General features: G+C 34.8%; 2 protein-coding genes, 2 long non-coding RNA genes and 1 pseudogene across 4 annotated transcripts in view; 4 read left to right on the top strand and 1 right to left on the bottom strand.

Annotated features, from left to right (window-relative positions):
- The window catches only part of LOC140754228 (splicing factor C9orf78), a 76,415-nt gene that overhangs the window by 29,813 nt on the left and 23,572 nt on the right, over window positions 1-23,030 (bottom strand). The gene's annotated exons all lie outside the window — the stretch shown is intronic.
- Window positions 609-4,662, top strand: LOC140754234 (uncharacterized). The gene is made up of 2 exons (XR_012103634.1): window positions 609-3,567; window positions 3,714-4,662. It is a non-coding gene; the product is annotated as an uncharacterized LOC140754234 (long non-coding RNA).
- LOC140754222 (uncharacterized) lies at window positions 11,787-12,269 on the top strand (annotated as a pseudogene).
- LOC140754221 (uncharacterized) lies at window positions 15,038-16,738 on the top strand. Its single transcript, XM_073089172.1, has 2 exons — window positions 15,038-15,258; window positions 15,408-16,738. The coding sequence occupies exons 1-2, from the start codon at window positions 15,126-15,128 to the stop codon at window positions 16,697-16,699; spliced, it is 1,425 nt and encodes a 474-aa protein (XP_072945273.1). The 5' UTR covers window positions 15,038-15,125; the 3' UTR covers window positions 16,700-16,738.
- On the top strand, window positions 17,360-21,034 carry LOC140754223 (uncharacterized). The gene is made up of 3 exons (XR_012103632.1): window positions 17,360-18,715; window positions 20,018-20,146; window positions 20,336-21,034. It is a non-coding gene; the product is annotated as an uncharacterized LOC140754223 (long non-coding RNA).

Here is a 23,030-nt window from a genome sequence, read left to right as displayed (position 1 = left end):
AAGCAGACTATCACAATCTGCTAAGTTACGTCTTCAAGATGACTATTCCAATGTTGAAACGTTAGTTATTGACATGAAAAAACAATTATTGCCAACTAAAGGCGCGACAGCTATTCAAAAAAAATTACATAATATCAAACAAAATGACATGTCTATTTCAGATTTCGGAGAAGAAATTACGGAGTTGTTTGTGAACCTCACGATTGCGCAAGCCGACGGTAAATCAGAGAGTTACAATGTTTTAAAGCCCATTAATGAAAAACAAGCAATTAAACAGTTTTCCGATGGCTTACGAAATCGTAGGCTCAGTACTTTAATAGCGGCTAGAAATTTTGGCTCGCTAAAAGATGCGATTCAAGCAGCCAAAGATGAGGAAACCTCGTCCCCCTCTACTTCGGGTGAAGTAATGGGTATGTATAAACGAAATTATTCAACTAAGCATTTTAATAATAGTTTTCGGTGTAACCGTGGAAGACCTCATCGCCAAACGTCTTCACATAGAGGACACTCGTTCCGGGGCAGATCGCAGCGCGGTTGGCTCCCGCCTACGCCGCCTGCATCGCGAGGCCAAGATCAGCGCGGAACTTACCCTCGAGGTACGTACAATAGACCATACCGAGGCAATAGATTTATGAATAAAAATTACGTTAATGTTATTAATGAACAGGAAACTACATCAGAACTAGAACCAAAATTAGACCAGTTTTTTTCGTGAATAACCAATATCATTCTATTCTAGCTAGTAACAGCAATTGTTATGTTCATATATCTATAGCCTCGTATAGTAAAACTTATTCATTCTTAGTCGATACAGGTGCCTCATTATCGGCTATAACTTATAAACATGTGTGTCATCTGAACCTCCCATTTCATAACGATAGCGTCACTATAAATGGACTTGGAGGCAAAGTACAAACTATCGGATACGTTTACATTCCATTACTCTTAAAAGGACAAGTTATTAATCATAAATTCTTTGTGTTCGACTCGTTACCAATTTTGTCGAATGGAATTTTAGGACGTGATTTTTTAAGACAATTTAGGGCTCATTTAGATTTTAATAAAAATATATTGTCTTTAAATTTTGGATTGAATCAGAATGTAAGTCTACCTATAAACAGTACTTGCACATATAATGATTTTTATATACCATCTCGCAGTGAGTCGGTGCATTTTATTCAAACTAAATTTAAAACAGACTGTGTTATTTGTTCAGAAGAATTACAAGATGGTGTTTACCTTGCCAGTTCTATTGCAAGTCCGGTAAATGGTATGGTTCCAGTAAAAATTTTGAATACCACAGATGAAAATATTACTCTGTCGAATATTAGTCCTGTGGTACACGACCTCAGTGAATATAGTATTTGCTCTTTTGATAAATCAGATAATAGTTCCGATAGAGTAAAAACTTTATTTTCTTTAATAAAACTAACCAATCTCAATACTGAAGAGTCCGAAAGTATAAAAAGGATTTGTGCCAAATATGCCAACATTTTTTACTTGCCGGGTGATACATTAACTGTTACGGATATTTATACACATAATATTTCACTGAAGCCGAATGTTAGTCCAGTTTTTGCAAAACCTTACAGATTACCTAAAATTCATAAAGATGAAATTAAGCGACAACTAAGTGAAATGTTAAAGGAAGGTATTATTGAACCAAGTAGAAGCAACTGGTCGAGTCCCGTATTGTTAGTGCCTAAAAAATGTGATTCAACTAAGCAGAAAAAGTGGCGTTTAGTGGTGGATTACCGAAAGCTGAATAATTGCATAGAAGACGATAAATATCCGCTTCCTGACATAACGGAAATATTAGAATCATTGTCTGGAAGTGTCTATTTTTCACATTTAGACTTACATCAGGGTTACTATAATGTTGAATTAGATAAAACGAGTAGAAAATATACAGCTTTTTGTTCAGGTCAATATCAAATGTGTCGAATGCCTATGGGTTTAAAAACCAGCCCTAGTTCATTCTCCAGACTAATGAATTTGGCAATGTCAGGTTTGAATAATGAAAAATGCTTAATTTACATGGATGATTTGATAGTTTTTGGACGTAATTTGGAATGTCATAATAGGAATTTACAGGATGTATTTGAAAGGTTACAAAAAGTAAAGTTAAAGTTAAATCCTTCTAAATGTACTTTTCTGAAGAAGGAAATTCTGTATTTAGGCCATTTAATATCAAATGAAGGTATATTACCCGATCCAGAGAAAGTTGTCACTATAAAAAATTACCCTTGTCCCCAGAATGTAGACGAAGTAAAAAGATTCGTTGCATTCACAAATTATTACAGGAAGTTTATACCAAATTTTTCCGAAATTGCATATCCCCTGAATAATCTTTGTAAGAAAAATATTAACTTTACTTGGGATAAAAAATGTCAAGATGCTTTTGAAACTCTCAAACAACGTATTATTTCACCTCCTATTTTAGATTACCCAGATTTTTCACAGGAAAATTACTTTATATTACAAACAGATGCTTCAAATAAGGCAATAGGAGCTATTTTGTCAAATAAAAATAACCGTCCCGTAGCTTTCACTAGTAGAACTCTGAACAAAGCCGAATCAAATTACCCAGTCATAGAGAAAGAACTATTAGCTATAGTTTGGGCTGTTAAGCATTTTCGCCCTTACTTATATGGTCAGTATTTCAAAATAAGAACGGACCATAAACCATTGATTTATTTATTTGGGATGAAAGATCCATCAAGCAGGCTAATGAAATTTCGGTTAATACTGGAAGAGTATAATTTTGATGTAGAGTATGTTAAAGGTGCGGATAATGCAGCTGCAGATGCGTTATCTAGAATCTGTTTAACTTCAAAAGAACTGAAGGATATGTGTTACGACATTAATGTATTAACACGAGCCCAATACAGGAAAATTAATATTCCAGATCCTTTCCCGTTGAATATGGCACACACTTGCTTGAGGCCTGCGCAACCAAAGGTAGTGAGTGCTCATGTCAAACCGGTAGAATCTGTAGAAATGTGTATGGTAAACGCCAATGATTTAAGAAAATTGAGGAAGCTAGGACACATATGTAATGAAAATAAAACTTTTTGTTATGATGCAAAGAAAAATATAATTTATATAAAGTATCTTAGCTCAGACTCACAAATGACGCGACGCGAATTTGTGAATGAACTAGATAAATATTGTGCTAATATAAAAGTAAATGAAGTATGCATAATAAAGAAAGACGGCAATGAAGAATTTATTAAGAAATTAATTAAAGAAATAAAGAGTATGAAAAATAGGTCAGGCCCACGCGTTTGTATAATAAATAATGTAAAAACGATTTATAACAAAGACGACAGGAAGGTAATTTTGAACGATTTCCATCTCCTGCCTAGCAGTGGCCATGCTGGCATGAGAAGGATGATCAATAATATTAAAAGATATTATTATTGGCCTGGATTAGATAATGAAGTTAGAAATTATGTAAAACGTTGTGACAAATGTCAACGTCAAAAACATTCCTTACCAATAAAGGAACCCATGAATATAACAACAACTGCTAATACGGCATTTGAAAAGATATATCTCGACTTGGTAGGTCCACTTGAAGTTGATAACAATGGTTTCTCATACATTTTAACTATTCAGTGTGAATTGACTAAGTATGTTGAAGCGTATCCCTTGGTGACTAAAAAAGCAGAGGAAGTAGCGAAAAGTTTTGTTAACAATTTCATCCTTAGGTATGGAGTACCGAGAGAAATAGCTACAGACAGAGGCAAGGAGTTTATCGCAGCTACGTTTAAAGAGGTATGTAGTTTATTACAAATAAAACAGTTAAACTCTACAGCACATCATCACCAATCAATAGGTGCATTGGAAGTGTCTCATAAAAACTTAAATTCATTTCTTAGAATCCAAACTGATAATCACCCAGAGACATGGAGCAGTTGGCTCCCATTCTGGTCATTTGCTTTTAACACTACGGTTCACTCAGAAACTAAGTTTACCCCGTATGAATTAGTATTTGGAAAGAAATGTTCGCTACCTAGTAATTTAACTGCACATCTAGAACCATTGTATAACCTTGATGACTACCCTTGTGAACTTAAATATCGTATACAAATGACTCAAAAGGAAGCGAGAAATAATTTATTAAAATGTAAACAGGATAGAAAATTAAGGTATGATAAATATACTAATGCAATTACATACCACCCTAATGATATGGTGTTGGTTAAAAATGAAACTGGTAACAAATTGTGTTCATTATTCTCAGGTCCCTTTAAAGTAATTAAGGATAAACCGCCAAATGTGGAGATATTAAAAAATGGAAAGGTGGACTTAGTACATAAAAATCGTACAAAGTTGTATGTACAATAAAAAATACAGGACCAGGATTTTATGGTTAATATTGAAAAAAAAAAATTGATTTATTTACTTACTGTCTTATTAATCTCATTTCAATAAATGTATCTTATGTATTTTTAATTTAGTGGATTTAGTTTTACCTAAACATGAAAACATGGAAAATATAAAAAAAAAAATGTCACTTTCATAATATTATGTAATCATTTTTTTTTTTTTCTTTTGGATGGATGGTGTAGTAGTATAAGTGAGTGTTAATATATGACTCATATTATTCCCTATATAATCGATTATTGTGTGTAACAAATACAGTCTTGATTTGAACTCCGGTCGTCTCACTTAACCCACAACACCCACCGTACACTTATATATATAAAAAAAATTGTAGAAAATAAATTCATTGAAAAAATCTATCTTTATTTCGTGTTCCCCTAATTGTGCCGGTGTGTTTAATTTAATTGCTAACGAGTTTGAAAATAAATCTGACAAAGTAAAAGTGGCCTTGCTCCTAAGTGCTGCAGGTTCAGAAGCGATTCGAATATATAATTCATTCAAGTTAAATGACTCGGGGAAGCAGGTTTAAATTTGGTTAATAAATTAAATATTAATGTCAATGATCTTTATTCAGAAATAATTATAGTAAATGATATTATTTCAAAATTAAGCAACAAACAAGACTAAGTGTTTCAATCTAAAAATACTGCTGAAAAATGCTTTTGAAAAGTTCAGATGAAAATTTAACAAATATATTTAAAATCATATCCTTCTTCTCTCCATTCCTGCAACTTCCCTTTTACAGAAATATTTTTTTTCCGTCATTAATTTGAAATGGAGAGAAGAAGATAGAGAGCATCTATTAACTTAATCAAAAATGAGTTGTTAATTTACTTTTATAGAACCTTGATGGCCAAAGGGAAAAGACACAAAAAACGACGGTATGGCCATGTTCATAATAACTTCATCTAAGGAGCTACATTAAGTCTCGTTAATTGAAAAGGCAAAAGAAGTGATGGTAAAATTTGAATCCATTTACGGACAACAATCAGAGCTCAAGATAATGAATTATAATTGAATATACGCAAAAGACGTTGTGACCCACGACTACTGGGAACACATCCATTACACCGCTTTCACACTGTGCAGGATCCCGTTTTCTGCAGGATCCCGTTGGTGACGTACGTACGTCGCCGTAGTGCACTGCATGGTGTCAAAACTATAACACCTAATTATTGAAAAACCTTTAATCAAGGAGGTTCATAAACGCACTCTTACCGAGATTAGATCATTAGATATTGCTACAATATTGGACCCGAGATTCAAAAAACTTCATTTTGAAGTTCCGCTGGCCTGCGCAAATGCCATTAGTAAAATCAAAGATAATTATGATTTAAAATAAACAACAGGTTGAATTATGTACTGCTACGGAATCTGTAAAAATTAATCTGTCGGCCTCTGGAGTGATCACCATAAACTGGTCCAACGGATTGGAAAACAAATAAACCCGAAGAAACTCTATCAGATGAGTTATCTCTTTATTTGAGGACTCCAGTTAGTAGATTTAACTGAAACCCATTAGAGGTGTGGTTAGATTACAAAAGTACAGTTCCCAAAATTATACAATGTGGCATTTAAATATTTAACGACGGTGACTTGCTCTGTTCTATCTCTGACTGTACAGACTCTTTTCGAAGACCGCGCAAGTTCTAACTCAATAGAGAAGAAATCTGCAAACCAAAAGAGCGAATAAATTTTGTTTTTGCAAGGTCTAGAAAAAAAAATGGGACTTATACATAAATAAAGATGATTCGTTTTTTCATCCTGGCTGTTTTACACAAATTAAATTAATATTTAATATAAGTTTACAAACAAATTACTTATGGTATATTGAAAAAATCGATATATTTGTACGATATAATGATACAAATTTAAGATATATTATATCCAAAAAAATATCGACATTTTTACATGCACATCCCTATGATGTGCTACAATAAATATATGGGCGATGTGGACCTAATGGACCAACGCGTAGCCGATTATGAGGTTGATTGCAAAGCAAATATGACTTGCGCCTCGTTTTCGACATACGAGTATATCTATGAACAACGCTCTGACACGGAAGGAAGGCAGTGGTGGAAGTCATACAACATTATGAAGACTATTCACAACATAGAAGAGGCTTGGAAGGAAGTTAAAGTTAGAAGGAAGTTAAAAAGAGTTGTATGAACGGGGTGTGGCGTAATCTTTGACAAGATGTGGTGGAATCACCAAGAACCAAGGCCAGATGCAGAGACAAGTGCTTGAAGACATTGTTGCAATGATTGAGAGGTCTGAACTTGAAGATGTCGCGACAGAAGATCTCGTAGAACTTGTAGCAACACACGACGATCCTCTTAGCAATAAAAATCTGATCGAGTAACAGAATAATCCTATCTACTATGAGGACGAACAAGTAGAAGAGAAAGTTTTATCTTCAGGGGGAATACAAAATGCTAATTTTAAAAATTTATTCAGGTTTGGACATATTGCAGAGTTTAGACAATAAATAATGATGACAGTGTCTTGACCGTGTGTCAAACATTTATAAACAGTGTTGGGTGTTATGAACGTGTTTTACAAGAACGTAAAAAAACGCTACCCAAAAGACAATAGATGCATTTTTCCGTACAAAAATAATTATGTATTGCATTAAGTGTTCTTAGAATTAAAGTAATTGATTAAAAGGATTCGTATTTTTTGTACATATTAAATTTAGACTATGTTTAATTTATTTCAGTTAACGCGATTTCTTCCGGAACGTATCCCTCACGTAAAGCGGGGGGGCATTATTGTACTTAGGTCCCGCCGCCATCTTTGCGCTATTTTTATTAATAGTTGTTGGTTGTCAGTATTGTATTGCGCCATATTTATTTGTCGTTGGTTGGTCATATTGTCAATGCTGTCAAGTCGTGTTTGCCTTTGACATATAATTTCATTAAAATGTCAATGACATTATAATTATTTGTTATTTTTGTCAATTTCGTAAAGTTTTAAAAACTTATATCAACTAATAACAATGTCTACTGGAAGCAACGAAAGCGGCGCAAGTGATGGGGACGCTAATAGGATTGCCCAGTATTACAGTATGTTATGGTTAGAATATATAGCGGGATCGGATATGATAGGCTGCGTTGAGGAAGACCTGAGGAATATTTCGAGTGAATTGCATAAAGCGCAAATAAGCTTATTGCGTTCGTTAAGTGCTCAACGCCAGTCTGAGATTAGTGTAACTGCGTCTTTCGATATAAAATTTAGAAATGTGTTGGCCTGTGTGCGGCATTCAAATAGTGACCGTAATATAAAACAGGAAGTTGTTTCGGTTTTTGCTAAGCTGCCTAAAATCAACATTAAGCCGTTTGATGGTAAGTTGGAAATTTGGTTATCATTTAAACAGTTATTTGATTCATTGATTCATAATCGAAATATTCCCAATATTGAGAAATTACATTACTTATTAACTTGTGTTGAAAGCTTATGATTTGATTAAACACTTTCCCCTCACGTACGAAAATTATATAGACGCATATGATACTCTTAACAAATATTATAACAAGAAGCGCTATATAACTAGTTCGTATTATCAAAAATTGTTGTCGTGTAAGCCAGTAAACACAAAATCAGTATGTTAAATTCTTCTTGTATATTTGATAAAGATTATATTTACCTGTCAATTAGGATTCAATATTTGATTAAAAAAATCTTAATCATTATCATTAATCTTATCATTTATTTGAAAAATGAGGTTATGGGGAGCATTGCAAATTAGATGAAGAGCAAATTAGATGAAGAATCGAAAGTTCTAAAAAATCTATCAAAACCCGATGGACTGCGTGAGTAGATACAAGCAAAGTCCTATACAGTTCATACAAACAAGTTTTGGCAGCATTAAACTCAATCTGCGAAGATGAAAATCATAGTAAAGAGACCAAAATGGAAGTAAAAGCAATATTAGAAAAAATAAAACACCAGAAATCGTTAGTGCACAGCTACAAGCAAGTTTACATGCCAATCTTGATTTATTACGTGACGAAACGTTACGTGACAAGACCCAAACCCCAACTCACGACTCGGGAGTTACCAAAGCCCACAAGACTATCAACTACATCTACACCACTTACTAATGACCCTTTGTGGCAACAATCCCTAGTCAATGAAGGGGAGAGAGGATTGCGAGGATTTGCGAGAGAGAGGACCAGCGAAGAGTCCATTAAGGTCTTCAACGCTGACGCCGCCGGATACGTCGCTTTAGTCGGGCAGGAGTATGAAGCAATATCCGATTGTGATAAATTCGTGACAAAGACGGTATCGAAATCAGTTTTCGCATACTTCTATCACATCTTGTGGTGGTATATGATCGCCACCATAGCTCAAAAGCATTGCACGGCCACGGACGCCCAGGAGCGCCTGATCCATTTTGTCAACGGATACGACTAACAAGTTGTTGGTTTTTGCATACTTCTATCACATCTTGTGGTGGTATAGGATCGCCACCATAGCTCAAAAGCATTGCACGGCCACGGACGCCCAGGAGCGCCTGATCCATTTTGTCAACGGATACGACAAACAAGTTGGGGCAGGAGCCGCGACCTACCTTTCGGGGTTAGGCGATTACACCGACGGGACAGGGGTGAAGCATTACGTTAGCGCTGATTCACCAAACGAACAAGGACTGTTTGTGTTTGATGATTGTGGTCGATGTTTGGAACTTTGTTTGTGTTTGTGGCATACACCAAGCGTATGGACGGGGCATAAAGAATTTGTACCGTCTCACTGTAATGTTCAATTTGGCACCGAAATATTTGTCGAACATTTGTAGTATGCACTTGATGTCATCTTTACTTTCATTCCGAACGTGAAAGTGGAATAAACTTCATATCCAGCCCATCCAATGAGGTTAACCAACAAACTGGCCTGTACTTCCTTAGGCTCTTTGCTCACTCCGGACGCTTTTAAAAACACCTCGAACATTTTACGCCATTGCCGCCATGATTCCGACCACGCCGCAGTCGGGCCGCCTTCGAGTGATAATTCTGCCGTGTGTTCCATAGTGATCTGGTAAAAAAAATATGGTAAACAATAAAGACAGCACTTTTACTCTTTGAAAGCTGAAAGACTTCAAATTTGAAATTGGGAAGAGTCTTTGCATGTGCGGCAGATCAATAATGTATAAAAAGGGTAGACCATCGTCGCTGCCTGATGAAATTGATTTAAAAAGAAAGAAGCCTAACACAGCAGTCCTGCCTCCTCGTGACGTCTGGCGTGATGGATTTGAGCACTTTCCTTCATGGGGCCAAAAACGACAAAGGTGTAAGATACCTGGTTAGGTTGGTAAAGGAAGAACCCACATATTTTGTCAAAAATGGAGAGTTGAACTCTGTTTGGATAAAGATAACAATTGTTTCAGGGACTTTCACCATAAATATGTAATACTAAGTAACCTTTTCTGTATTTTTGTTTTGCTTTTGTTTGTATAATCTGCGAGTTACTCCTTTAAAAAAGTGATATTATTTTAAATGCCATTCAAAGTACAGTTAAGGCACAGTGTACCACACGTGGAACTGAATAAATAAAACTGATTTTGTAATAAAATACTTCACTGAGATTTTTTTATTATTTTTCCGAGAGTATTTATCATTCATAGTATCTCATCATTATTTAAGTGGCAGAAGAGTTAAGAATACCGTCAAACCATATACTACTTTGTTTGAAAAAAATACGATTAAATAATTCATTTAGAGAACTAGGTGATGATTTCTCAATAAGTACTACATATGCAAGTAAAATATTTAGTGTTAAACATATAACACTAATAACTAGCTTAATGCGACCATTTATTATAAACTTAAACAAAGATCTAACAAAATACTTTACCTATAGCTTTCAGACACAAAGGAGATGTTTCAAAATGTATGGGCTCCCGGCCACCTTTTGTACACTATAATAAAAACTAAGAAAACATGCAAAGAACAATTCGTAAGGGTTCATTTTCCTCAAATCATGTTCGTTTAATTGTTTAAAAACAATAATTTACACTTAAACTTGCAACACAACAGTGGAAAAACATCATGGCGGTAGTGATTACCGTAATAATGTCATCTGTCATTCTATTTTAACTTAATATATACATTATATACTTTTTAATATATTTTTTACGCGAATGGGCGTAGATATATAAATATTGTATTGTATGTATTGAAAAACAATACCTATATTTGATAAACATAATTATATTTACTTTCATAAAACTTGACTTAAAACAAACATACCAAAATATGTACTTCTATACCAATTTATTTTAGTTAAAACATTTAAGTGTGTAAATAAAACAACTTTTAAGTACACATTTAGATAATATTTTATTTATTCTTCACTTAGATACATTATTTATTCATTTTAAATATCTTCCCTTATCAATATTTTCATCCAATCATGTAGCAGGTTCTGTAATATCCTGTGACGAGCTCGGCTCAAACATCAAACAATGGTCATAATGTGAGCGCAGCTACCTACGAGTACGGTTCGTTGCCCAGCGATGCAGTTGCAATAATAACTGATAATTTTGTCATCCCAAGAATGTCCTTGTCTTGCTATTGTAATTATCTAAAAAAAAGAGAAATGTAAAAAGATTAGCTTCTCCAGTTTAAAATTATTAACGATTATTTCACGATTAATACTACTAACTGATATATATTTTACCTGATGATATTGAATCCTTGTCAACACAATCCACAGCGATCGCACGAAAATCACAAGAGTCCATAAAACATAAGCTTGGCAAACAAGTAAGGTAGAATCAGCCCAAAATCGTAAGCAGCGCAGAGCAGAAACATATTTAGGATTGAAATGGAATCTTCTCATCAAAACATGTTTATTCAACGTTTACATTGGATTCCACTAATATAATATAATATGTATATATCCACTTTTACACATATCAAATTGACAACTTCTTCTTTTTTAATTTGACATGTCACTTACATCTATAAAACCAGATATTATTTAAAAGGTGGTTTTGTTATAATTATTATAAATAATTAATTAAATTCAGTAATAATGACGGGATACCCAAAACAAAAGCGAGGTTGTAAAGTACTAAGATAACGATAACTTTACGACAAAAACAGCAAAATACAGAATTACCGACATCCAAAGAGTATCCACAGTTTGAAATCCAGTTTTGAAAACTTGACATTGACAGTATTCCGCCATATTTAATATTTCAATGAGGAATGCTTATTTTAAATATTTTTAAACAGGAATACTTTAGGTTATCAAAATATATGTGTATTTTTTTCAATTATACAAATTATTCGTGTTTTTTAGATATAGTGTACATGAGATGGCCGAAAATGAAACATCTCCTTTAATCGCACTAGCTGCATAATAGACAAGAAATTGAAATTCAATAACTTTCTAAAAGCGTTAATCAAGCATTATCATGGTCAGAATATAAAAAAGATAATACTATTAAATATCTTGTATCATGTACACCCAATTGTTTAGTCAATTATATTTCACCAGGGTATGTTGGTAGGACCACGAATACAACTTGAGTGGAGTCATGCGACTTTTTAAAGGGTTTACACCACCCTGGTATATGTGTGATGGCCGGTAGGGGTTTTAAGCACATTGAGCAATATTCAGTTAAAGAAAAAGTGGAACCAGTAAGACCCCCAAGTTTTGCGACTGGAACTAAATTAACTAAAAATGAAATAAGGAAACCAAGCAAATAGTTAGCCTAAGAATACACATAGAAAGGGTAATCAGAAGGTTAAGGGAGTTTAACATGTTAAAGCCCCATGCATGGTGAAATACAAATTTTGTTAGTTCTTGATGACATTATTTGGATTACATGTGCATTTATTAATCTACAGGATTCTTTGATTAAATAAAACTTTAAAATTTCAATTTGTACATTTTATTTATAAAGCCTTACAATGTACTTTCATACAATACTGGATACACATTTTTTTCCACAGACTCACTAGTTCTTTAAGTAATTCGCAAGTATATGTATCATCAAACATTACACATATAATTTCTACTACATTATTTGAACTGTAGTTACCGTCAGCCACACAATAGTAAGCCTTTCTTAGCCCTGACTTTCTACTGAACTCGAATGCTCGAGATGCTGTGATCCTACCGTAACGCAGTTCATGCCAAAGGCTGTTGTGGTGCTGTCTATAATTTCATTAGATACTACTATTTTTTTCTAAAAATGTGTCTGAGCATATCTCCTTGTATTTAAAAACAAGATGATGCATCGATAAACTTTAAGTAAATGTACAATATTTTACTTGCATATGTAGTACCTAACTGAATAAAATTCTTTTTAAAAACCAATTTCGTTGTCCACGCAATTTAACTGGCGCAGTCGGTAGGATACCGCCTAAATTAACGACCTCTCCAGTGCCTTGACAAAGTTGGCACAACCGCAACGTAAAGTCTAATTAAACGGTGTACGTAGAAATCAAGCATAGGGCACACCCGCGACACATCGCGGCGTGTATCCAAACAAGATCTACAGTGGCCAACGGAAGAAGAAAAGAAGAGCACATAATCACTCCGGCAGAATTCATCTTCAGAATTAGTAATGCTCGTAAGCATTAACTTTGTTACTCCTCAGTATCCTGTATACTAATATTGTTGTGTACAATTAATTTATTGTGTTCGGTTGTATTAGTATTTTGTGTACATTGGGTTGAGCAGACGTATTAAACATGACGGCAGAACAACCAAAGTGCGATACCACGCTAGACTACGCGACTTTTTCAATCTTATTACCCACTTATGATGGTAATAAGAAAACTAGAATTCTATATAAAAAACGTAGAGAGTGTATTAGATATCACTCAGAATAAGCAAGATGTCAATAACTTGCCTTGTCAAAATTTGATTTCTTTTAAATTTTGGTTGTGACATAGGCTACATTACGGATTATTCCCACGCTACTGGATGAAAGAAAATTTTATTAAAATGTGGTGTATATGCGGGGAGCGTCACCGCACAAACAATAGTGTAGACGGATGGCACCACAAAATAAATAACGAAATAAACATAAAAGAAGGAAATATGTTACGATTATTGCACATTCTGTATGACGATTCATAACTATCATCATTACGTAGTGATAAGCAACAAAATTTTCCTTCGACATCACAATCGAAAAGACGCAATTAATATATATCTATATCGGCTAAAGATAATTGTGAGATGGTACGGTGCTACATTTTAAGTGGTGAAAGTTTACGTGGTGCGCAAAGACTTCATGAAAGTGACTCTTTACCGCGTTTACAAATACATGGAAATAACTTAAGAGTACCTAATACGAGGCCGATTTTAGCAGCTAACCAAAGGTTGTTAAATTTTGGACAGTTCACTGTGCCGGTCTATGCATCATCTCGAGGAGGTCATGTTGTAATTAGTCAGGCCGTCGAGAATGGTATTCTCGAGTTTTTTGAGCGAGATCCACGTGCTAGTACCACCGACGCAGCCCGACGATTCGGCGTAAGCCGTTATTACGTGTGGAAGTTGCTAAATTCTTTAGGATATCATCCGTTTCATTATCAATGTGTTCAAGCACTCCATGACAACGATGGTCCTCCTCGTTTACAATTTTGTCAATGGTCAAACCTTGACTCTGTAAACATTTTGTGGACTGATGAAGCGTTATTTACGAGGGGAGGACTTTATAATAGTCACAACGAACATTATTGGGCACTGAGCAATCCCCACGTAATTAAAGACAGCCATCATCAAGTGCGATTTAGCGTTAATGTTTGGGCTGGTATAATTAGTAACATAATCGTTGGCCCGTACTTCATCGAGGGACGGTTGTCTGGCGGTAATTATTTAGAAATGTTACGAAGTGTCATATCGGAATGATTGGAAGATGTACCCTTAGCATTATTGAATATTTTTTATTTTCAACATGACGGTGCACCACCCCATTATTCAACTGATGTGCGTGATTATTTAAATAGTGAATATGGTGATAGATGGATAGGACGCGGGGGGCCGATAGCGTGGCCATCTAGGTCACCGGACCTTACTCCTTTAGACTTTTATTTATGAGGAGAAATTAAAAAACTTGTTTACGTTGAGGAAGCCTCAGAGTTATGAGGACCTACGCAAAAAAATAATTACAGCTTTTAGTGAAGTGAAAAGTGTTCAGACACAATTAATGTCAAAAAACAATTTAAGAAAGCGTGCTCAGCTTTGTATTGAGAGACAATGTAACTATAGGACTTAAAATAAGTTGATTAATTATGTAATTAGGTAAGTTAATTTGTTGTAAACAGTTGATTCTAATTTTTTAAATACGCTATAATAAATTAAACATGCACATTCGTTTTAAAACAATAAAGTCGTAATGTAGGTAGTGTGTATTTGTTCATTATGATGGTCCTAAGCCCGTGAAAAGTATGAAGCAAAAATTGGAATCTTAAACCGATTTATTATGTTACATTTGTTGGTAATAAAAAAATATTTGTGTGCGTGTCGTGTCTGTCTCAATGATAAGAACCGCGCGTCGGCATACTTGTATTACGAGTTTGTGTGCGTCAGTGCTAGTGTCATTATCACTGACTGCGCGTATAATGCCACCAACTTTTCTGTTCAGTAGACAAATCTGGAACTAAAACAAAGCCGAGCGCCATTTTGAAATGTCATTCCGCTGTCAATTCTTTGAAGTGTGAGTGCTCTTTGTTTTTCGATTCGAATATAATTGTAATAAGTGATTAAAAATGCCTAAGCCTCTCAAAAGTGATGCACGGGTCATTATTTTAAAGGTTTTAGATTTCATGAGGGAAGAAAAACGCCTGCTAGCTCCGAAAATACCGTTTGAGAAAGTGACAGAACGCGTCGCAGCTGCGACAGGTTAGTGTTGCTATGAAGTGTTGATAGTTAATTAATAGAAAGTCCCGCGTAAATATTTCAGTTATTTTATTTTACTTAGTTAAAGTGTCACTGAGTATTTTTGGTAGTAAATGTTTTTTATACTTCATGTATTTATATTTTTGCTACAGGAGTAAGCGAACGATTTGTTTACAAGCTCATGAATGAAAAGAAAAAAGCTGAAGAAAGTAATGTCAAACTATCTACTCCCGGTAAGAATAGAGAAAGAAAAACAGGAAAATTGGACATTGATGATTTTGACATTGGCGTCATACGGAGAAAAATTCATGAATTTTATTCATTTAGGAAAGAAATTCCGACTATACCAAAATTATTAAACATACTTAGAGAAGAAATTGATTTCTCTGCAAAACGTGAAACACTTAGAAAACTGCTGCATAAAATAGGATTTCGTTTTAAAAAAACTAAAACAAATAGAAAAGTGCTATGTGAGCGTAATGACATAACTGCGTGGAGGGCTGCATACTTACAAAAAATTCGTGAGAATGAGTCTGGAGAAAAAAAACCCGTCGTTTATTTAGATGAGACCTATATACACTCATCTCACTCAACTGACAAATGTTGGCAAGGCCCAGATGTTGAAGGTGATTTGGAGCCAGTATCAAAAGGGAATAGGTGGATTATAGTTCATGCAGGAGGCGAAGAAGGTTTTGTAGAGAATGCTCTTCTTGTGTTTAAATCAAACACTAAGAGCGGTGACTACCATGATGAAATGAATAATGATAATTTTAAAAGATGGACTATTAAGAAATTGCTGCCGAACCTGCATAAGCATACTCTTATAGTGATGGACAATGCCCCCTATCACAGCATTTGTGTTAATAAATGTCCCAATTCAAACCACACTAAGGCTGTCATGCAATTGTGGCTGAGGGAGAGAAATATAGAATTTTCTGAGCAAATGACGAAACCTCAACTGCAAGAATTAATAAAGCGTAATAAACCAGCTCCTGAATATGAAATAGATAATCTATTAAAAAGTCATGGCCATTCTGTTCTCAGGTTACCGCCATACCACTGTGATTTGAACCCAATCGAGATGGTTTGGAGTTCAATGAAGAGAAATGTCGCTGAGCGAAATGTTGGTAAATCTAGTGCTGAAATGCCCCAGTTAATTCAGAATGCATTCGATAAAATAACAAAAGAAGAGTGGAAAAACCATTGTCACCACGTAAAAAGAATTGAAGAAAAATACAGGAACAATGATGGATATTTAGAAGAACCATTCATTATTAAGTTGCATAGTGATAGCGAAAGCGATTCAAGTGACTCTGATGACGAATTATGTAAATCACTTGGCACAGGCACCTCAGGCGCATCGTCATTATTTCGCTCAGGGATGTCTGGTGTGGAGCCCCTCGAAGTTAGAGATCATGACCATAATTATTTTTATAAAATATAAATTTTATTTTTATAAAATATAAATAATTATAGTTAATAATTCTGGACTTTTTATTTTTCCTGTCCTAGAATATCATTTAAGAATTAAAATTTGACATTATTAACCTAATTCTTTTTTTTAGGATGTTTACGAAGGTTATTTATCTTTTTAAATATTTTTTACATATTTTATCTAGTAAAAATCATAGGTCTCAAAGTTGTTGAGCTCCCTCTTCAGTAGGCAAATATAATTATATGGTAACATTGGACGCTGCACTAGCGACCCTGTCAACTGAACAGATAAGTTGGTGGCACTATACTATGCAATGGTTGTCCACAATGTACGCAGAATTTGGAATAACTAATTAATGTAATTAAATAATTAATAATTAAAATTAAATGATTTTAAAGTTTTGACATTTTGAACATAACATTATTGATGTTTAGAATATGGTAAAAAAAATTGGATACCCTTTGAAAAAACACTCTGTATTGGTTTAATCGTAAGTCTTTGTGTTTTATAAAACACTATTACATGCAAGTTACTGATTCAACAACGGTAAGTCCAGTTTTTATTGATTATATATATATTTGAACAGATACTTGAAAAAAAATATTGAGATTAGATCTTGTCATTGGGACACAGTGAGCTTTGTTTTATAATTTGGCTACACAGGGAAAGTGTGCGCGGGTAAGTAAGCGCATGCGTTCACATGCCCTGGCATGCGTTCACTTGCCCCATGAACGAGAATTTATTAGAAATCAATGTTGTGCTTAATTTGTAAAGATATATTTATTTTTTGTTTCAGACCCTTCGTTATGATCGAACTTGTCCCCATCACGGAACAACAATTTCCAAAAGCCAAAACATTGATTACAAACGGTAAAAGCAAGAGAGCTGCTGCAAGTACTATTGGTTTTAGCGAATCGTGTCTGCGGAAGACTTGAGCTTAACACAGCTGCAACCTCTATGGGATGCTTCAAACCAACATTTAATGATGATCAAGAAGCCGAGTTTGCAATGCATTGCAAGCAAATGGACGAGAGGTACTTTGGTTTGACAATTACGGATTTGAGACGCTTAGCTTTTGAATATGCTTTTGCCAATGATATCGAGAACCGATTTGACAAGTCAGCGAAAATCGCAGGCCGTGACTGGGTCGAATGTTTTCTAAAACGCCATCCTCAGTTGGTCCTCCGGTTATAAGCAGCGACTCGTCTAGCCCGGGCTAGGGGCTTTAATAAGACAAGTTGACAAATTTTACAAAAAATATTATTCCGTATTTTATTCTCTTTAATCCCCATGGGTGCGTTAAATGGACCACTACAGAAAATTTCCCAAGTCAATAATACCAACTGACTGGTCCAAATAAAGCAACCAAGGCGAAACCTGTTTTTCTTTTTTATTTATTTATGCTCTTTTCAAAAAATATAAAATTGTACAGTAAAGTAATTTTATATAAGACTTACTAAAATCATAAGTCACTATTCCCTTTATCATAATATATCTTTTGTTACGGCCACCCAAAGTTAAGTAGTCCAAAAGTGGCAACCTTATCCTAATATATAAATATAAGCGTTCCGATCCGGTAGTAGTTTAAGAAAAATATTGTACCTGACAATTTGTAAGTGCCGGCGTTGGCCTATAAAAAATAAATATATTTCATTTCATTTCATTTCATTTCACTCCAGCTCCAAAAAAGGGGGAAATAATGGACAAATTGGACGATATGACATTGAGTGGAATTCGTAGAAAGGTGCACACATTTATGCTTTAATAACGATCCACCAACCATTGAAAAAGTTTTAAAATTAGTGAAAGAGGACGACAGCTTACCAAGCTTTAAAAGAACTACCTTCCAAAAAGTTTGAAATAAACGAATAATGAAGATTAAATATTAGAAACAGTCGAGACGAAGTGTTCTCATTGAAAAGGAAGAAATTGTGCGATGGCGCTTCTATTATCTTCAAAAAATGTTAAGGATGAGAGAACAAAGACGCAAAATTTATTATTTGGACGGGACTTGGGTTAACGAAGGTACATAAACAATTTTAACTTATATTTAAATATAAAGTCAATTTATTTCTGTGTACTTATTGATCTTTATTTAAACAGTAACCATATCAATTATTATAAATAAGTAGAATTTAAATGTCATAATCAATATTTTATCACATCTTTGCCAAAGATGGCAAGATGGCTGCACTACATGGCAGAACGCTTGTTGGAACAAAAAAGGGCTATCTCTCTTTATGTCGCTGAACATGACACACTCACTAATTTGACGATACAACAATGGGGCCTAATGGAGCAGTGCATAAATCTTTTAAAACCATTTGAAGAAATAACAAAAATTACAAGTTCTGGCCTTTCCTGTATATCCGAGGCGATTCCGCATAATTCTGCATTAAAAAAGTATTTAGACAAAAACGAGACTGCACAAAGAACACCAGACTTAGCTCGTATGAGAGCTTCTTTGAAAGCTAATTGGAAAGTCGTTTTAAATCCTTAGGAGATAATCCAAACTACCTAATTGCTACTTTTTTAGACCCAAGGTTCAAGTCAGATTATTTAGGAGTTCTTGAAACTGAAAAAGCCCGACAGAAAATCATGATAGAGTATATAAAAAACTTTTGCGAGGAATCTTCTTCTGACAGTGAAAGATCATCGCCGTCTTCAACACCTGCTAAACGAATGAAAGAAGATGAAACTGGATCCAAGTTCACACGTGAAGCTCATGACACTTTTTGGAACTGTTTCAATGAAGTGGCAAAGGATAATAGTAGTGATGGTCACGATCAAGAAAAACAAAATCCAATTGCTAACGAGATTGACTTTTTTTTAAAGACATCTCGAATCGATCGCAAACACGACCCATACATTTGGTGGTCAGTTAATCAAAATCAGTACCCGCAGTTGTCAAGATTTGCTAGAATTTATCTTTCAGCGCCTGGCAGTAGCGTTTACAGCGAAAGGCTATTTTCAGAAGCTGGTCTGGTATACGAAGCCAAGCGAAGTCGCCTCTTACCAACAAACGCGGAAAATTTGGTATTTATTCATCACAATTTGCCACTTGTTAATTTTGAGTATTAAACTAATAAATATTAATTAATAAAACAAACATTTTTGATGTGTGTGGAGTATGATTTGCCTTGTGTAAAAATTTAACTATCCGGTATCCGGCCGGATACTGTATTACTATCCGGTATCTGGCCGGATAGTTAAAACAAGGCCGGATAGGCCGGATACCGGATAGTTACCGGATATCCGTTTCATCTCTAATCTTTGGCACACAATTATTAAAATAATTCAATGCAATAATATATTATTTGGCTTCAGGTCATACAAAAAGTAAAATATGGCAAGACCTTTCCATTGAGTCTGCTCGACAAGCCTATCAGGAGGGACTTTCAACTGGCTTGAAGGCTCCATCGGGAAAAGGGAAGCGCTTGATAGTTGTACACATTGGTAACATACCAATAGATCATGGAATTGAAAAAGTTTTGTAAAAAAATAAACTCATGCATAGCTAAGGCCAGTCGCTAATGTACAATCAGGTTAACATAAAAGTATAGTTTCCATGCCATATGGTCAATGTATGATCACTAGACTGCTGCATGTACTTTTCACATTTTAATATTTATCATATTTTTATAGGTAACGAGGATGGATTTGTGGACAATGCAGAATTAATTTTCGAAAGTAAAAAAGGTGAAGGCGACTATCATAGAGAGATGAACTCGAAGATGTTTGAAGAGTGGTTCTCTAGAACTCTGGAAAAATTAAAACCAAACTCCATAATTGTAATGGACAAAGCCCCATATCATTCTCGACGCTTGGAACGAGTTTCTTCTACGAATTGGTTAAAAAAAGACATACAAAGTTGGCTAACAGAAAAAGGTATCTTGTTCCAAGCGATGGAAGACCGAAGTCGCAAAAAAACGGCCGCACATGGCGCGTAAGAAGATTCTGTTCCACCAAAACAACGCGCCGTATCACAAGTCACTGAAAACGGTGGCAAAATTGTACGAATTTGTACTACCGCACCCACCATATTCTCTAGATCTGGCCCCCGGCGACTACTGGCTATTTGCAGAACTTTAAATATGGTTAGCTGGGAGAAAAATTCATTCCAACAACGAGGTTATCACCGAATGTGAGACGTATTTTAAAAGGGCAACACAAATCATGCTACAAAAAAGGTATTGAAATGTTAGAAAGACTGGACTAAATGTATCACTCTTCAAGGGAATCATGTTAATGAATAAAAATTTTTTTTGAAAAAAAATGTTTTTCCTCCATTTGCCTCGGGACTTATTGACCGATGCGGTAAGTGTGGCAGTGGTGCCGCTGAATTATTTCCTACCACCACCACCACCACCTACCTTCAGACACTGTATTTATATATAGTTATAAAAAATTGTATTGAATTTATAAAATATTTTTTAAATGTTTTTTATTTACTGAAAATAAAATATTTTCTGTAATTAACAACCGTCGTATATTTTCTGTATCTCTTTAATTTTTACATATAACAAAATACATTTCCTCAAAAAGTAGGCAGATTCTGACCGATCGAGCAACATAATATTTCCTTCATGCATCCATCCATTTGCCGACAGAGTTCAAATATGATTATTTTTGACGATTTTTATTTTTTTTCGCCGACGTAGTCCTATTATATAAATTATTTAAAATTCTTTATATCGACATTTCTATTTTCTTGGATATGTATAATATTGTATCAACAATGGGTTTCTTATCAATGTAAATATGGATATTAAGATTCAATATTATCGAAATTGAAATAAATCGAGATACATCCCTAATTATGACAGTTTTTTCTATTGACACTTGTTTCGAAAAATTCGAAATTGCATTCGTTTGCGAAGACTGCGAAGAAGGAACTACACTAAATAAAAATGTAAGTTATCAGACGAATTAATATTGCACGAGTTGTAAATAATCTGGATGGTTTTACTCACGCTTTGCAACTATAGTCCGGTCGCGTTAAGAATGCCGTAAGTCATCCCAGTCTGCTGTTCTAGCCCCACCCCCTAACCAATCAAATCTTTCGTAATTAGAAAGTCGAGGTCACCGTGATCAGTTCAACGAATACTTTCGAACGCAACGATTGTGTCCTGTGATTTTTGTGTAACTATTTAAAAAAATGAATACCTCACCTATTCATAAAAGTGGTTCGGTGATGCATAGCGGAGAAAAGTAATTTACAACTTGTTTAAGTATTTTAAACAGTGCGATTTAAATACGAAAATGGACGCTTTAGTACAAAAAACAGCAACAGCATGCAGTATGTCCGAGCGAACAATTTATAATATTCTTAGAGAACAAAAAGAATATACATATACACATATACACTAAAATCTCCAGTGAAAAAAAGAGCCCGCCTTTCATTGATTGATAAATTCGATGAATTAGACAAAGTGCTGTACAGAGTAAAGTACACTCAATATATTTAAATAATGACTACCCGACAATAAATAAAATTATGACGCTTTATGAGGGTTATGAAGATATTCCAACGTGTAAACGAACCACACTTCATAAAATACTGCACGAACTGGGATTTCAATTTAATAAGCAGGATAGTAGATCCTTATTAATGGAAAGAGAAGACATTGTTTTATGGCGGCGTAAATATCTCAGAAAAATAAAAGAACACAGAAAAGTAAATAAAACCTTCTCGACGAGACGTGGGTAAACGCAGTTCATGTTAAAACAAAGGCGTGGTTGGATACAACCATAAAAAACAAGAGACATGCTTTTCAAGGTGGCTTGTCTACCGGTGTGTCGGTGCGCGAGTTCCTACAGGAAAGCGCAAAATGTTAATTGTTTTGCACATTGGCAGCGAGAAGGGATTTGTGGACGGAGGCTTACTAGTTTTTGAATCAAAATCAACTAAAGATTACCATGAGGAGATGGACGGAGACAGAATCCTTGAGTGGTTCAAAAACATAGCGTCTAAGCTAGAACCAGGGAGCGTTGTTGTCATGGACAACGCTCCCTATCATTCTGTCAAACTCGAGAAAATCCCGACAATCGCTTGGAGCAAGCAGAAAATAATAGACTGGCTACAAAGCAAAGGGATATCAATGGACACGACTTATTTGAATAAAGAATTATTGAAAAAAGCCGCCGAAATCGCCCCGCAATATGATAAACATTTAATAGACGAAACTGCTAGAAATAACGGCGTTGAAATTCTCCGTCTACCTCCGTACCATTGCAAACTAAGCCCTATTGAGTTGATTTGGGCTCAAATAAAAAATATATTGCTGCCAATAACTCCACTTTTAAGATGACTGCCGTAAAGAAATTATTTAATGATGCA

This window comes from Epargyreus clarus, unplaced genomic scaffold (assembly GCF_041222505.1).
Source record: "Epargyreus clarus isolate Ecla_fem2 unplaced genomic scaffold, WU_Ecla_fem_2.2 ptg000029l, whole genome shotgun sequence".
Classification (NCBI taxonomy): Eukaryota; Metazoa; Arthropoda; class Insecta; order Lepidoptera; family Hesperiidae; genus Epargyreus; species Epargyreus clarus.
Note: the sequence above shows the minus strand (reverse complement) of the source record. Positions and strands in the feature narration are given on the sequence as shown.

Coding starts and splice junctions, on each gene's coding strand:
- LOC140754221 (XM_073089172.1), top strand. CDS start 15,126: ATGCCTAAGCCTCTCAAAAGTGATGCACGGGTCATTATTTTAAAGGTT. Junction 15,259..15,407: donor ACGCGTCGCAGCTGCGACAG/GTTAGTGTTGCT, acceptor TTTTTGCTACAG/GAGTAAGCGAACGATTTGTT.